The 17,726-nt window shown below is 51.6% G+C and overlaps 1 protein-coding gene across 7 annotated transcripts in view; it reads right to left on the minus strand.

Annotated features, from left to right (window-relative positions):
- prom2 (prominin 2) overlaps positions 1–17,726 on the minus strand; it is a 62,633-nt gene that overhangs the window by 19,156 nt on the left and 25,751 nt on the right. For all 7 annotated transcript variants that reach the window (XM_078413353.1, XM_078413355.1, XM_078413352.1 and 4 more), the window contains 8 exons: positions 17,528–17,724; positions 16,962–17,036; positions 15,001–15,064; positions 12,847–13,006; positions 11,875–12,027; positions 6,759–6,882; positions 3,999–4,087; positions 1,860–1,944 (listed from right to left, as the gene is read on the minus strand). In XM_078413353.1, the coding sequence (XP_078269479.1) occupies positions 1,860–1,944; positions 3,999–4,087; positions 6,759–6,882; positions 11,875–12,027; positions 12,847–13,006; positions 15,001–15,064; positions 16,962–17,036; positions 17,528–17,724 (947 nt within the window). The remainder of the gene's footprint in view (positions 1–1,859; positions 1,945–3,998; positions 4,088–6,758; positions 6,883–11,874; positions 12,028–12,846; positions 13,007–15,000; positions 15,065–16,961; positions 17,037–17,527; positions 17,725–17,726) is intronic.

The following is a 17,726-nucleotide window of genomic DNA, read 5'->3' on the forward strand; positions in this document are numbered from 1 at the left end:
AATGTGCACCTTTCTTTACAACCCCCCCCCCCCCCCATCCAGCCCGTCACCCAGTTCCTTTCTCCTCATCTACCTTGACACCCTTGTCAGTTTTGTGTCACGTGTACCGAAAAGCTTTTGTTGTTGCGTGCTATCCAGTCAGCGGAAAAGACTGCAGAGTAGAGGTTTAAAAGAGTGGATTTATTCACCAAATGCTGGAGTAACTCAGCAGGTCAGGCAGCATCTCAGGAGAGAAGGAATGGGTGACGTTTCGGGTCGAGACCCTTCTTCAGACTGATGTCAGGGGGGCGGGACAAAGGAAGGATATAGGTGGAGACAGGAAGACAGTGGGAGATCTGGGAAGGGGGAGGGGAAGAGAGGGACAGAGGAACTATCTAAAGTTGGAGAAGTCAATGTTCATACCACTGGGCTGCAAGCTGCCCAGGCGAAATATGAGGTGCTGTTCCTCCAATTTCCGGTGGGACTCACTATGGGACTGGAGGAGGCCCATGACAGAAAGTTCAGACTGGGAATGGGAGGGGAAGTTGAAGTGCTCAGCCACCAGGAGATCAGATTGGTTAACGCGGACCGAGCGCAGGTGTTGAGCGAAGTGATCGCCGAGCCTGTGTTTGGTTTCGCCGAAGTAAATAAGTTCACATCTGGAGCAGCGGATGCAATAGATGATGTTGGAGGAGGTGCAGGTGAACCTCTGTCTCACCTGGAAAGACTGTTTGGGTCCTTGGATGGAGTTGAGGGGGGAGGTAAAGGGACAGGTGTTGCATCTCCTGCGGTTGCAGGGGAAAGTGCCCGGGGGATGGGGTGGTTTGGGTAGGAAGGGATGAGTGGACCAGGGAATTACGGAGGGAACGGTCTCTGCAGAACGCAGAAAGGGGGGGGGATGGGAAGATATGGCCAGTGGTGGGGTCCCGTTGTAGGTGATGGAAATGTTGGCAGATGATTGTTTGGATACGCTGGCTGGCGGCTGGAAGGTGAGAACGAGGGGGATTCTGTCCTTGTTACGAATGGGGGGGAGGGGGAGCAAGAGCGGAGCTGCGGAATGTAGAAGAGACCCTAGTGAGAGCCTCATCTATAATGGAAGAGGGGAAGCCCCGTTTCCTGAAGAATGAGGATTCTAACGCATGATTGCAGATCCATGTCTGGGACTTGGATGCCATCTTTTTCACTGCATCCCCCATTTTTCTCCCCCTTCCCTTGTTCCCTTCTACCCACAATCCCTGGTTGCACATTTCACTCACCACCTCTCATCCTTATCAAACCCTACCATCTGCACTCTTTCGTCTCACCCCCAACCTCAGTCACCATCATCATTTGAGGGCGGCACTGTGATACAGCCGGTAGAGCCACTGCCTCACAGCGCCAGAGAGCTGGGTTCGATATTGACCTCGGGTGCTGTCTGTGTGGAGTTTGCATGTTCTCCCTGTGACTGCGTGGGCTTCCTCCAGGTGCACTGGTTTCCTCCCATATCCCAAAGATGTACAGGTTAATTGGCCTCTGTAAATTGTCCCTTGTGTGCAGGGAGTGAATGCAAAAGTGGGATAACATAGAATTAGCGTGAGCAGGTGATCGATGTTCGGCGTGGACTCGGTGGGTCGAAGGGCCTGTTTCCATGCTGTATCTCTGAACGAAACTAGACTTTACCGTGACACATCTGCCAATCCCAAAGACGTGTGGGTTTGTAGGTTATTTGGCCCTCTGTAAATTGCTCTTAGTGTGTAGAGCGTGGATGAGAAAGTGGGATGATATTGAACTAGTGTGAACGGGTGATCGATGTTCAGCGTGGACTCGGTGGGTCGAAGGACCTGTTCAATTATATATCTTTTAATCAATACAATCAATCAAAAAAAAGACTCCACACATACCTGGCTGATGTTTAGATTCTTGTCCAGATCAAAGTTCTGATCCAGGTTTAGGGTTTTCCAAGCTGATGTGTTGTTTTGACAATCACTGTATACAGAGAAGGAGTTTGGCGTGTGAAAGATCACAAGAAGTCCACGGACAATGACCCAGGGTCTCCGGTGATTAGGAAAACCTTCCTCTCTCTCATCCTGTACGTTTCTCTCCCCCCCCCCCCCCCCCCTCCTCCTGGCTTACCGAGAATCCGCTCACATTCCCTTCACCTTCCCCCCACCGTTTCCAGCTTTGCCCATTTTCCTGGGCCTCCCCCAGCCTTTCTATCACGTGACCAGGTCATGTGATCCCAGTGAGAGGCAAGAACCAGCCAGATGGGCTAAATGGCCTCTTGCTTGTTCCCGTGAATGGGGGATTCCCTGATCCTAGAGAGGGAGCAATGTCTGGGAATGGTGGCTGGAGAACAAAGACTGGTTGCCCATGGTTGTTATAAACCCCAGGGTCCCTCATAAGAGACCGGATGTAGAAACAAAAAACTGCAGATGCTGGTTTATACCAAAGATAGACCCAAAATGCTGGAGTAACTCAGCGGGTTGGGCAGCATCTCTGGAGAAAAAGAATGGGTGATGTTTCGGGTCGGGACCCTTCTTCAGACTGAAAGTAGGGGGTGGAGGGGGGGGGTATAAAGAGCTGGTGGCAAGAAAAGACCGGGATCAATCATGGCCGGCCACAACTGACCTCGTCAGGGCGGTGCCTGGTCGGCCCATTGTTGGTTGGAGAAGGTGTGATCTCAAGAGGCAAACAATTCGGTGTACTGTGGAACTGGTTAAACGATTAGGGTGGAGCAAAGGGGCAAAGGGGGAGGGGAGAACGGGTGGAGTGCACGTAGAAGTTACTTAAAATTAGGGAATTCACGGGGTTGTAAACTATACAAAGTGCTGTTCCTCCAATTTGCGTATGGTCTCACTCTGGCAATGTAGGAAGCCCGGGACAGAAAGGTCAGTTATGAAGGTGTTGGGATAGGGTGGCAATGGACCGCTGTGTGACTGCCCCACCTCATGATCAGGAGATCATGGCTAAAGTTCCTCTCATTGAGTCAGAAGTCAAAAGCAGCCTCTCTGGAGGACGTGGATCGGCGACGTTTCTGCTCTGGACACTTTTTCAGATTATATTCTGCACTGTGTTTTCTTTCTTGATTTTGAACCTCCTGATTTTCTCATGTTTCTTTTTAATTTTTTGAGATACAGCATAGAAGCAAGCCCTTCAGCCCACAGAGTCCACACCTACCATCGTTCACACGACCACACTGGTTCCATGTCCTACAAACCTGGGGAAACTTACAGAGGACCAATTGAACTGCAAACCCAACTTGGGGATGTGGGAGGGAACTGGAGCACCCGGAGGAAACTCTCGGGAGTTGTCTGTGTGAAGTTTGCATGTTCTCCTTGTGACCATGTGGGCTTCCTCCGAGTGTAGGTTTCCTCCCACATTCCAATGAAGTGTGGGTTTGGAAGTTAATCAGCTCTCTGTAAATTGCCCCTAGTGTGTCGGTAGGGTTGCCAACCATCTAACTCTGCCCGCGCCCCATGTGACCTCACCCAGCCAGCGGCCACGTGCTCCTGCTCCACCAATGGCGGCCGCCCGGGCCGGGAGGCGGGTTGCCACGCAACCTCCGTTAGACAAACGCACTCAGCCCCGCTCCCCGAACACACTCCGTTAGCCTACACTGTCCAGGCTTACAGCGGCACCCGGGCCTACAGTGTCCGGGCCGACAGCCCCCTCCCCCGGACCTAATACGGGACAAGGGCGGTCCCATACGGGACAAACAAATCTAGCCCAAAGTACGGGATGTCTCGGGTAATACGCGACAGTTGGCAATCCTATGTGTAGGGAATGGATGAAAAAGTGGGAACACATAGAACTAGTGTGCACGGGTGATCGGTGCTCAGTGTGGACTCAGTGGGGCGAAGGGCCTGTTTCCACGCTGTATCTCTAAAAACTACAAAAGTACATGAATACATTAGGAGGTGCAAAAACAAGAAAGGTAACTGAGTGTGGAATATAATCTGAAAATTTAAAACTGAAAATGAAAAATGATATAAAAAATTTAAAACTAAAACTAAATCTTGTAAGAATTAAAAAATACTAACCGGTACACATTGCTGATGCTAAGATTAGATTTCAGTCCCAGGGTCTCTTCTAGGTTGATTTTGTCCATCAGTCCAAAAGCTTTCATTGCCTGTGATGCAATGAACAGTCATAGAGTCATAGTCATACAGCCCTGATATGTACCATACATGGAAACAGGCCCTTCAGCACAACTTGCCCACACAGACCAACATGCCCCATCTATACTAGTCCCACCTGCCTGCTTTTGGCCCATATGTAGGGTTGCCAACTGTCCCGTATTAAGCCATATTTGGGGCTAAATTGTTATGTCCCGTACCTGGGCCCTTGTTCGGGCCCCGTCCCGGGCGCTTGTCCCGTATTAGGCCCGGAGGGCGCTGTAGGCCCGGACGCTGTAGGCCCTGACGCTGTAGGCCCGGACGCTGTAGGCCCTGGCGCTGTAGGCCCTGACGCTGTAGGCCCTGACGCTGTAAGTCTCGACAGTTTAGGTCCCGACACTCTAGGTTTCCGACATTTTAGCTCCAGACAATCTAGGTCCGGAGGCCCGGGCGCCGCCTATCGGTGGTTGCGTAGTAACCCGCCTCCCGGCCTGGGTGGCCGCCATTGGAGGAGTGGGAGCACGTGGCCGCAGGCTGGGTGAGGTCACGTGGGGCAGTGACATCACCTTGTCCCGTATTTGGGAGTGAGGAAGTTGGCAACCTTATCCATATCCCTCTGAAGTTCTGATGTTACAATTGTGTGGAGAGTGATTGGGCTATTCTGTGGTTTACACAGATCTCAACAACCCCCAACTCCCCTGTACATTTTTGGAGTAGAGAGCAAATTAGAATTTAGACTTTAGAGATAAGAGCACGGAAACAGGCCCATCGGCCCACCGAGTCCGAGCCAGCCAGCGATCCCTGCACACTAACACTATCCAACACACTAGGGACGGTTTACAATTTTACTAGAGCCAATTAACCTACAAATCTGCACCTCTTTGGAGCATTGGAGGAAACTGGACCACCCAGAGAAAACCCAGGCGATCACAGGGAGAGCGTACAAACTCCGTACAGCCAGCACTTGTAGTCAGGATCGAACCCAGGTCACTGGCGCTCTATCGCTATGCCAATGTGCCGCCCCAAAATTAACACGGTTAGCTTGTTTCTGTCTGTCAAGTTCAAAGTCCTCTATCCCTAAACTCCTCGCATCCAGGATTCAGTTACACTGGATCGTAGATTCAATGAAACGTGAACATTGCCATCTTGTGGCAGAGCACAGTACCATCCAGATATGAGGCCCGGTGAGAAAATAATGTGACCTTGCACTTGAGCAGTGACATATAACCAAGAGACTATCAAACAAAATCTGACCAGGAGGAGGCTGAGGGGAGGATTAATACTGGGGTTTAACATTATGGGTAAAGTGGAAAGGTGGAATTGTCAGAACCTTTTTCCTAAATACTCTCTAGACCACAAAACATTGCAGAGATAGACAATAGACAATAGACAATAGACAATAGGTGCAGGAGTAGGCCATTCAGCCCTTCGAGCCAGCACCGCCATTCAATGCGATCATGGCTGATCACTCTCAATCAGTACCCCGTTCCTGCCTTCTCCCCATACCCCCTCACTCCGCTATCCTTAAGAACTCTATCCAGCTCTCTCTTGAAAGCATCCAACGAACTGGCCTCCACTGCCTTCTGAGGCAGAGAATTCCACACCTTCACCACTCTCTGACTGAAAAAGTTCTTCCTCATCTCCGTTCTAAATGGCCTACCCCTTATTCTTAAACTGTGGCCCCTTGTTCTGGACTCCCCCAACATTGGGAACATGTTTCCTGCCTCTAATGTGTCCAATCCCCTAATTATCTTATATGTTTCAATAAGATCCCCCCTCATCCTTCTAAATTCCAGTGTATACAAGCCCAATCGCTCCAGCCTTTCAACATACGACAGTCCCGCCATTCCGGGAATTAACCTAGTGAACCTACGCTGCACGCCCTCCATAGCAAGAATATCCTTCCTCAAATTTGGAGACCAAAACTGCACACAGTACTCCAGGTGCGGTCTCACCAGGGCCCGGTACAACTGTAGAAGGACCTCTTTGCTCCTATACTCAACTCCTCTTGTTACGAAGGCCAACATTCCATTGGCTTTCTTCACTGCCTGCTGTACCTGCATGCTTCCTTTCATTGACTGATGCACTAGGACACCCAGATCTCGTTGAACTCCCCCTCCTCCTAACTTGACACCATTCAGATAATAATCTGCCTTTCTATTCTTACTTCCAAAGTGAATAACCTCACATATTCTTACTTCCTGTGTTGGAAGGAACTGCAGATATGCTGGTTTAAACCAAAGATAGACACAAAAAGCTGGAGTACCTCAGCGGGACAGGCAGCATCTCTGGAGCGAAGGAATGGGTGACATTTCAGGTCGAGACCCTTCTTCAGACTCAGACTGTCAAACATTGCACAATCCAACCTTCCTGAAGAATCTATCAATCTCTGCCTTAAAAATATCAATTAACTAGGCCTCCACATCAATGTATTCCGCTGATTCACCCCCCTCTGACTAAAGACAATCCTTCTCATCTCCTTTCTAAAGGTATGTCTTTTTATCCTGAGGCTGTGGCCTCTGGTCCTACCTCTCTAGTGGATACATCCTCTCCACATCCACTCTATCCAGGCCTTTCACTGTTCAGAAAGTTTCAATGAGGTCCCTTCTCCTTCTTCTAAACCCTACCCCAGTGCCGTCAAACGCTCATCGTACGCTAACCCAATCGTTCCTGGAAGGATTTTACCTGCAGCAATTCCTTGTCGTACCAGGGCTTGCACACCAGCGAGTAGACATTTCCGCCCACGAGGAACATGATGAACACAAGGAGTGTCAGCAGCCAGGTGAAGATGAAGCTAAAGCCCACTCCCCTGTGGGAACAGAGATAGGAGCAGGTGAGGGAAACACCGTGAGCAAGGAAGCCAAAGAAGTGGATACAATTACGACTTTTGACAATTGGGAAGATATATGGATGGGAAGGATTTAGAGGACTTTTTTTCTAGATTTAGATTTAGAGATACAGCGCAGAAACAGGCCCTTCGGCCCACCGGGTCCGCGCCGCCAGCGATCCCCGCACACTAACACTATCCTACACCCACTAGGGACAATTTTTACATTTGCCCAGCCAATTAACTTACAAACCTGTACGTCTTTGGAGTGTGGGAGGAAACCGAAGATCTCGGAGAAAACCCACGCAGGTCACGGGGAGAACGTACAAACTCCGTACAGACCGCGCCCGTAGTCAGGATCGAACCTGAGTCTCCGGCGCTGCATTCGCTGTAAGGCAGCAACTCTACCGCTGCGCCACTGTGCCGCTTTCGGACGAGGGGCTAAGTGCGAGCAGATGGTAACGGCCCAGAATGCCAGCTTGATTGGCATGGACCAGGTGGAGTGAAGGGCCTGTTCCTGTGCTGTGTTGCTCTGTGGCTCTATGATCTGAAGCATCACAATTCTATTGACTTGACGAACAAAGAGTCTTCTACATTTTCATTCAAACTTGGGACATGGGCGTCCCTGGCAAGGTCACCAACCATTTGTTCCTGTCTCCCACAGGATGTAGGACGGGGGGATGTTGGGCAAGGCGGTGTTGGACAGGGCGGCGTGGGACAGGGCGGCGTGGGACAGGGCGGTGTGGGACAGGGCGGTGTGGGACAGGGCAGTGTGGGACAGGGCAGTGTGGGACAGGGCGGGGTGGGACAGGGCGGTGTGGGACAGGGCGGGGTGGGGCAGGGCGGTGTGGGACAGGGCGGGGTGGGACAGGGCGGTGTGGGACAGGGCGGGGTGGGACAGGGCGGTGTGGGACAGGGCGGGGTGGGACAGGGCGGTCGGTGTGGGACAGGGCGGGGTGGGACAGGGCGGTGTGGGACAGGGCGGTGTGGGACAGGGCGGTGTGGGACAGGGCGGGGTGGGACAGGGCGGTCGGTGTGGGACAGGGCGGGGTGGGACAGGGCGGTGTGGGACAGGGCGGGTTGGGACAGGGCGGTCGGTGTGGGACAGGGCGGGGTGGGACAGGGCGGTGTGGGACAGGGCGGTGTGGGACAGGGCGGTGTGGGACAGGGCGGTCGGTGTAGGACAGGGCGGTGTGGGACAGGGCGGTGTGGGATAGGGCGGTCGGTGTGGGACAGGGCGGTGTGGGACAGGGCAGTCGGTGTAGGATAGGGCAGTGTGGGACAGGGCGGTGTAGGACAGGGCGGTGTAGGACAGGGCGGTGTAGGACAGGGCGGTCGGGGTAGGACAGGTCGGTGTGGGACAGGGCGGTGTGGGACAGGGCAGTCGGGGTAGGACAGGTCGGTGTATGACAGGGCGGTCGGTGTGGGACAGGGCGGTCGGTGTGGGACAGGGCGGTGTGGGACAGGGCGGTCGGGGTGGGACAGGGCGGTGTGGGACAGGGTGGTGTGGGACAGGGCGGTGTGGGACGGGGCGGCCGGTGTATGACAGGGCGGTCGGTGTGGGACAGGGCGGTCGGTGTGGGACAGGGCGGTGTGGGACAGGGCGGTGTGGGACAGGGTGGTGTGGGACAGGGCGGTGTGGGACAGGGCGGTGTGGGACAGGGCGGTCTGTGTGGGACAGGGCGGTCGGTGTGGGACAGGGCGGTCGGTGTGGGACAGGGCGGTGTGGGACAGGGCGGTGTGGGACAGGGCGGTCGGTGTGGGACAGGGCGGTCGGTGTGGGACAGGGCTGTCGGTGTGGGACAGGGCGGTCGGTGTGGGACAGGGCGGTGTGGGACAGGGCGGTGTGGGACAGGGTGGTCGGTGTGGGACAGGGCGGTGTCGGACAGGGCGGTGTGGGTCAGGGCGGTCGGTGTAGGACAGGGCGGTGTGGGTCAGGGCAGTCGGTGTAGGACAGGGCGGTGTGGGACAGGGCGGTCGGTGTAGGACAGGGCGGTGTGGGACAGGGCGGTGTGGGACAGGGCGGTTGGTGTGGGACAGGGCGGTCGGTGCAGGACAGGGCGGTGTGGGACAGGGCGGTGTGGGACGGGGCGGTCGGTGTAGGACCGGGCGGTGTGGGACGGGGCGGTCGGTGTATGACAGGGCGGTGTGGGACAGGGCGGTCGGTGTGGGACGGGGCGGTCAATAGACAATAGACAATAGACAATAGGTGCAGGAGTAGGCCATTCGGCCCTTCGAGCCAGCACCGCCATTCAATGTGATCATGGCTGATCATTCTCAATCAGTACCCCGTTCCTGCTTTCTCCCCATACCCACTGACTCTGCTATCCTTAAGAGCTCTATGTAGCTCTCTCTTGAATGTATTCAGAGAATTGGCCTCCACTGCCCTCTGAGGCAGAGAATTCCACAGATTCACAACTCTCTGACTAAAAAAGTTTTTCCTCATCTCTGTTCTAAATGGCCTACCCCTTATTCTTAAACTGTGGCCCCTGGTTCTGGACTCCCCCAACATTGGGAACATGTTTCCTGCCTCTAACATGTCCAACCCCTTAATAATCTTATACGTTTCGATAAGATCCCCTCTCATCCTTCTAAATTCCAGTGTATACAAACCTAGTCGCTCCAGTCTTTCAACATATGACAGTCCCGCCATTCCGGGAATTAACCTAGTAAACCTACGCTGCACGTCCTCAATAGCAAGAATATCCTTCCTCAAATTTGGAGACCAAAACTGCACACAGTACTCCAGGTGCGGTCTCATTAGGGCCCTGTACAACTGCAGAAGGACCTCTTTGCTCCTATACTCAACTCCTCTTGTTAGGAATGCCAACATTCCATTGGCTTTCTTCACTGCCTGCTGTACCTGCATGCTTCCTTTCAGTGACTGATGCACTAAGACACCCAGATCACGTTGTACGTCCCCTTTTCCTAACTTGACACCATTCAAATAATAATCTGCCTTCCTATTCTTACCACCAAAGTGGATAACCTCACACTTATCCACATTAAACTGCATCTGCCATGCATCCGCCCACTCACACAACCTGTCCAAGTCACCCTGCAACCTCATAGCATCTTCCTCACAGTTCACACTATCACCCAGCTTTGTATCATCGGCAAATTTGCTAATGGTACTTTTAATCCCTTCATCCAAGTCATTGATGTATATTGTAAATAGCTGCGGTCCCAACACCGAGCCTTGCGGTACCCCACTAGTCACTGCCTGCCATTCTGAAAGGGACCCATTTATCCCCACTCTTTGCTTTCTGTCTGTCAACCAACTTTCTATCCATGTCAGAACCCTACCTCCAATACCATGTGCTCTAATTTTGCCCACCAATCTCCTATGTGGGACCTTGTCGAAGGCTTTCTGAAAGTCAAGGTACACCACATCCACCGGCTCTCCCCTGTCAATTTTCAGGGCGGGGCGGTCGGTGTGGGACAGGGCGGTTGGTGTGGGACGGGGCGGTCGGTGTGGGATGGGGCAGTCGGTGTGGGACAGGGCGGTCGGTGTGGGACGGGGCGGTGTGGGACGGGGCGGTCGGTGTATGACAGGGCGGTCGGTGTGGGACAGGGCGGTTGGTGTGGGACGGGGCGGTCGGTGTGGGACGGGGCTGTGTGGGACAGGGCGGTCGGTGTGGGACGGGGCGGTCGGTGTGGGACGGGGCGGTCGGTGTGGGACGGGGCGGTCGGTGTGGGACGGGGCGGTCGGTGTGGGACAGGGCGGTGTGGGACAGGGCGGTCGGTGTGGGACGGGGCTGTGTGGGACAGGGCGGTCGGTGTGGGACGGGGCGGTGTGGGACAGGGCGGTCGGTGTGGGACGGGGCGGTGTGGGACAGGGCGGTCGGTGTGGGACAGGGCGGTCGGTGTGGGACAGGGTGGTGTTGGACAGGGTGGCATTCCAGGATTTGAACCGAACAATACTGAAGGAACAGCGAAACATTTCCACGTCCATGTGACTTAGATGGGTAGCTACAAGTGGCATCTGTGGAAGAAATGGCCAGGCGATGTTTTGGGTCGGGACCCTTCTTCAGGCTTCAGTCACTGAGTTACCTGCGAAGTTACTCCAGCACTTTGTGTTTTATTTTTATTTTTAATTAGCTGGTCGTTCAGCACGTTACTGAGTCCAGGATATTGGGTTGTCTCCCAATATTTGATCACCCTGTTACAGGAAAGATGTTGTCGAGCTGGAAAGGGCGTAGAGAAGATTTACGAGGATGTTGCCAGGACTCGAGGGCCTGAACTATAGGGAGAGGTTGAGCAGGTTAGGACTCTATTCCTTGAAGCGCAGGAGGATGAAGGGTGATCTTATAGAGGTGCACAAAATCATGAGAGGAATACATCGGATGTATGCACAGTCTTTTACCCAGAGCAGGGGAAATCGAGAATCAGAAGACATAGGTTTAAGGTGAGGGACCACTATTTTTACTCAAAGGGTGGTCGGTATATGGAACTAGATGCCGGTGGAGGTAGTTGTGGCAGGTACGAACTAACATTTAAGAAACATTTAGACAGGTACATGGACAGGATAGCTTTAGAGGGATCAGGGCCAAATGCAGGCAGGTGAGACGAGTGTAAATGGGACATGTTGGTCGGTGTGGGCAAGTTGGGCTGAAGGGCCCGTTTCCACGCTCGTAGAGCTGCTGCCATACATCGCCAGAGACCCAGGTTCGATCCTGACCACAGGTGCTGTCTGTAAGGAGTTTGCCCGTTCTCCCTGTGACCATATGGGTTTTCTCCTGGGGCGCTCCGGTTTCCTCCGACATTTCAAAGACGTACGGGTTTGGAGGTTAATTGGCTTCTGTAAATTGTCCCTAGCGTTTAGGGTTGAACTAGTGTACAGGATGATTGGTGGTCGGCATGGACTCGGTGGGCCGAAGGGCCTGTTTCCACGCTGTATCTCTAAACTCTAAATTAAAACAGGTCACCCCCGCCGCAACGTAAAATGTAAAGGGTAGGATTGTTCTGCCTTACGCCATGAGGAAGTTGCCTCCACAGTTGGAGGAGCAGCTCCGTTGGGTGGGGCTCACGTAGGGATCGAGGAACGCTGTTCCCATCAGCAGGCCGGAATAATTACACACAACTATCAGGAGAATAATACATGACAGCACAAGGCAGACGATCCATCTGAAATATGGAATCAATAGCACAGTCACCCAACATGCACAGAGGATTGACCAGCGTTCCCTGGAAATGGTACCCAGGGAAGATTGTGGAATGTTGGAGACTATTACAGTGAGGGGTGTATCAGTGTTATAGTAAGGGGTGTATCACTGTTACAGTGTGGGGTGTATCAGTGTTACAGTGTGGGGTGTATCAGTGTTATAGTGTGGGGTGTATGTGTTGCAGTGTGGGGTGTATCAGTGTTACAGTGTGGGGTGTATCAGTGTTATAGTAAGGGGTGTATCAGTGTTACAGTGTGGGGTGTATCAGTGTTACAGTGTGGGGTGTATCAGTGTTACAGTGTGGGGTGTATCAGTGTTACAGTGTGGGGTGTATCAGTGTTATAGTGTGGGGTGTATGTGTTACAGTGTGGGGTGTATCAGTGTTACAGTGTGGGGTGTATCAGTGTTACAGTGTGGGGTGTATCAATGTTATAGTGTGGGGTGTATCAGTGTTACAGTGTGGGGTGTATCAGTGTTACAGTTTGGGGTGTATCAGTGTTACAGAGTGGGGTGTATCAGTGTTACAATGTGGGGTGTATCAGTGTTACAGTGTGGGGTGTATCAGTGTTATAGTGTGGGGTGTATCAGTGTTACAGTGTGGGGTGTATCAGTGTTACAGTGTGGGGTGTATCAGTGTTACAGTGTTGGGTGTATCAGTGTTACAGTGTGGGGTGTATCAGTGTTACAGTGTGGGGTGTATCAGTGTTATAATGAGAAGAGTGGGGTGTATCAGTGTTGGTGAAAGGTGTGGGGTGTAGTTTGTCCCTGCTCTTTGCCTCACCTGTATTTATTTGCCTGCTGGATCTTTGGCCTGGTTTGATTTATTGAGTTATTGATGGAGTCTATGTCAGAAGTGATTGAATTTATTGAGTTTAATATTGGAAACTTCCCTTTGATGCTTTCTATCTGAGTTTCAATCATCTTTAAATTATTCTTCGCTGCTGCAAAACATAAAAAATATCAAGATTTATCCAAAGGATATAATTTTTAAGGTATCATGAGCTAATGGCCAGGTAGAGGAATGATAAAGGATTCATTGAAAGGCAAACTCTGTAACACTCTGAAGCAATCCAAACCCCACACTGTAACACTGATACACCCCACATTGTAACACTGATACACCCCACACTGTAATACTGATACACCCCACACTGTAATACTGATACACCCCACACTGTAAGACTGATACACCCCTCACTGTAACACTGATACACCCCACACTGTAACACTGATACACCCCACACTGCAACACTGATACACCCCTCACTGTAACACTGATACACCCCATACTGTAACACTGATACACCCTACACTATAACACTGATACACCCCATACTGCAACACTGATACACCCTACACTGTAACACTGGTACACCCCTCACTGTAACACTGACACACCCCACACTGTAACACTGATACACCCCATACTGTAACACTGATACACCCTACACTGCAACACTGATACACCCCACACTGTAACACTGATACACCCCACACTGCAACACTGATACACCCCACACTGTAACACTGATACACCCCACACTGTAACACTGATACACCCCACACTGCAACACTGATACACCCCACACTGTAACACTGATACACCCCACACTGTAACACTGATACACCCCACACTGCAACACTGATACACCCCACACTGCAACACTGATACACCCCACACTGTAACACCCCACACTAGGGTTGCCAGCTATCCCGTATTATCCGGGACATCCTGTATTTCGGTTTGTCCCGTATGGGACCGCTCTTGTCCCAGATTGGGCCCGGGGGCGCTGTGGGCCCAGACACTTTAGGGAAAAAACTGCAGATGCTGATTAAAATCGAAGATAGACACAAAATGCTGGAGTAACTCAGCGGGACGGCAGCATCTCGGGAGAGAAGGAATGGGCGACGTTTCGGGTCGAGACCTTTCTTCAGACTGAGGAAGGGTCTCAACCCGGAACGTCACCCATTCCTTCTCTCCCGAGATGTTGCCTGACCCGCTGAGTTAGTCCAGCATTTTGTGTAGGCCCAGAGGCCCGGGCGCCCACCATTGGTGGAGCGGGAGCACGTGGCCGCTGGCTGAGTGAGGTCACGTTGGGCACCGGGCAGTGACGTCACCTTGCCCCGTATATGGGAGTGAGGAAGTTGGCAACCCTACCCTACCCCACACTGACATGGCAACGGTGAAGAAGGCCGAACCAGAGCTCAGGAAAAAAGTGCACCCTGCAGTTGTGATACTGCATATCGGAGAAAAGACTGTGTTCCTTTACTTCGAAGGCAATGCAGGAGTAATAGTAAATAACAAAGGAGAAATGAAAGGCTCGGCGATCAGAGGCCCAGTGGCCAAGGAGTATGCAGTCTGTGGTCCAGGATTGCTTCCAACACTGGGAGCATTGCATAATAGTTGCAACGTTTTCCTGTCAAGAATTCTGTACAATTCAATAAATTTTTACCCAGTCAGAAAAGAGACAAAAAGAAAGAAAAAAACCCCATAACACTGATACACCCCACACTGTAACAATGATACACCCCACACTGTAACAATGATACACCCCACACTGTAACAATGATACACCCCACACTGTAACAATGATACAACCCACACTGTGTCACTGATACACCCAACACTGTAACACTGATACACCTCACACTGTAACACTAATTCACCCCTCACTGTAACACTGATACACTGATACACCCCACACTGTAACACTAATGCACCCCCACTGTAACACTGATACACCCCACACTGTAACACTGATGCACCCCACACTGTAACTCTCTGATATGCCCCACATTACCCACTATTACACTCCACTACACTGGTTGTGAGTGTATATCACCACTTGTAACTGCCAGACCCACACACAAACAACTGCCCCTGGGTTGGGTACATGTTACATGTACCATAAATTGAACACAAGCTCGTTCTCACCTGCCACAGTGGTCACTGACTGGTTGGTCACCCTGGCTGGTGTGTCATTAAACGCTCTGTAGCCCTTGAGCAAAATCAATAAACACACGTTAGGATTGAGAGGGTTGAATGTGAACATTGGCGAGTCAGCGGTTAATGATTGATCACTGATATACTGTAAGAAACATAACAACGGACCTTTGAGTTATTGGCAATGAACGTGAAAGATTACAATAAATGTTGCTGTGATGAAGTAATTAGCAGTAAGTGCTTCCTGGGAACGATGCAGCAAGTTCTAAATTGTGGTTTTAAGCTCCAATCTATACTACAAGTAAGAGAGAGAGAGACAAGGAACTGCCGATGCTGAAATCGTAAGCAAAACACAAATTGCTGGAATGGGCAGACAACATGCTGGGTCTTTTGTGGGCAGCACTGTGGCGCTGCCTCACGGGTGCCAGAGATCCGGGTTCGATCCTGACTACGGGTGCTGTCTGCATGGAGTTTGCACGTTCTCCCCGTGACTGCGTGGGTTTTCTCCGGTGCGCCGGCTTCCTCCCACATCCCAAAGGCGTGCAGGTCTGTAGATTAATTGACCCTCTGAAAATTGCCCCTAGTGTGCAGGAGGTGGATGAGAAAGTACCAGTTCTTTCAAAGAATATAGAACTAATGTGAACATGTGATCGATGGCTGGCGTGGACTGGTTGGCCGAAAGGCCTGTTTCCATGCTGTAACTCTAAACAAATGATTGGGTTTTCCACATTTGTTTATCATCGTACGTCACGGCGCCTTTTTATCCACAACAAAAGCACCGTACAACTCTGTATCAGTCTGAAGAAGGGTTCAAAACGCCACCTGTACATTCCCTCCACAGATGCTGCCTGACCTGCTGAGTTAGTTAGTTTTTGTTTAGTTCATTGTTGCCTGCACTGAGGTACAGTGAAAAGCTTTTGTTGCTTGCTATCCAGTCAGTGAAAGATCGATACATGATTACAATCAATCCGTCCACAGTGTACAGATACAGGATAAAGGGGATGGCATGTAGTGCAAGATAATGTCCAGTCAAATCCGATTCAAGATCGTCCAAGGATCTCAAATGAGGTAGATGGTAGCTCAGGACCACTCTCAAGTTGGTGATTGGATGTTCCAGTTGCCTAGGAAAATAACTGCAGATGCCGGTACAAATCGAAGGTATCACAAAATGCTGGAGTAACTCAGCGGGGCAGGCAGCATCTCAGGAGAGAAGGAATGGGTGACGTTTCGGGTCGAGACCCTTCTTCAGACTGATGTCAGGGGAGGGGGCGGGACAAAGATAGGATGTAGTTGGAGACAGAAAGACAGTGGGAGAACTGGGAAGGTAGAGGGGAAAGAGAAGGGCAGAGGAACTATCTGAAGTTACCTGTCATCAGTTGCCTGATTTCATAATTTTCTGACCTAGGATACACTGCCTGAGCATCAGCATTTGAGGGTACTGAGCTTGTACTCGCTGGAGTTTAGAAGGATGAGGGGCGGCTTCATTGAAACTCACCGAACATTGAAAGGCCTGGATAGAGTGAATGTGGAGAGGATGTTTCCACTAGTGGGACATTCTCAGACCAGAGGCCATAGCCTCAGAATTCAAGGAAGTACCTTTAGAAAGGAGATTAAGAGGAATTTCTTTCTTTAGTCAGAGGGCAGCGAATCTGTGGAATTCATTGCCACAGATGGCGGTGGAGGCCAAGTTATTGGGTAATTTTTATTGCGGAGATTGACAAAAATTCTTGATTAGCACGGGTGTCAGGCTATACAGGAAGAAGGCAGGAGAATGGGGTTGAGAGGGAAAAATAGATCAGGCATGATTGAATGGCGGAATATACTCGATGAGCCGAATGGCCTAATTTTGCCCCTATAACTTATGAAGTTATGAACTTCACCTTGAGCAGTGGTCTACACCATGGTGAGCAGAGAGCTGGTGTGAGTGTGTTTTATGGTCAGAGCTTCTATACCTCTTGTACAGAGATCTGGAGATCAGATTTCACAACCGACTTCATGGCCGCCATCTCCTTGTCCATGTTGGGAATCTGTTGAAAGAACAGAAAAGAATAGAAGGTCGTGATCCTCCAAGACGGCGGTGGCAGTGGTGATGGCGGAGGAGAGGATCGGTGCTGGTGAGTGGACTGGGGGCTCGGCAGCACTCCGAGGGATCATACAGTCATACAGTGTGGAAACAGGCCCTTCAGCACAACTTGCCCACGCCGACCACCGTGCCCATCTACACTTGTCCCACCTGCCACTTGGTCCATATCCATCTAATCCTTTCCGATCCATGTACCCTGTCCAAATGATTTTTAAACATTGTCACAGTACCTGCTTCAAGTACCTCCTCAGGCAGCTTGTTCCATATACCCACCACCACCCACCCACCCATCCTCTCCACATCCACTCTAGCCAGGCCTTTAGCTATTCGGTACGTTTCAATGAAGTCCCCCCCTCCCCCCAATCCCTCTAAACTCCAGCAAGTACAGGCCCAGTGCCGTCAGACGCTCATCGTATGCGTGGGATGGCTCCTTACCTCGTTGAAGTTGGGAAGGAGTACGAGGCCATTCGTAAGGTCCTGGCTGCTGCCACAACGTGCCCCACACCGAGTGAAGATGTCGATGATGCCCTGTTGGATGGCACTCAGATTCAGCTGGAGGCTCTCCTGCTGCTGGATCAGCCTTGCTGCCGTGGCATTCACCAGAAAAAGCCTGTCAGCCGCTCTGTTGATGTCT

The sequence above is a fragment of the Rhinoraja longicauda genome, chromosome 16 (assembly GCF_053455715.1).
Source record: "Rhinoraja longicauda isolate Sanriku21f chromosome 16, sRhiLon1.1, whole genome shotgun sequence".
Taxonomy (NCBI): Eukaryota; Metazoa; Chordata; class Chondrichthyes; order Rajiformes; family Arhynchobatidae; genus Rhinoraja; species Rhinoraja longicauda.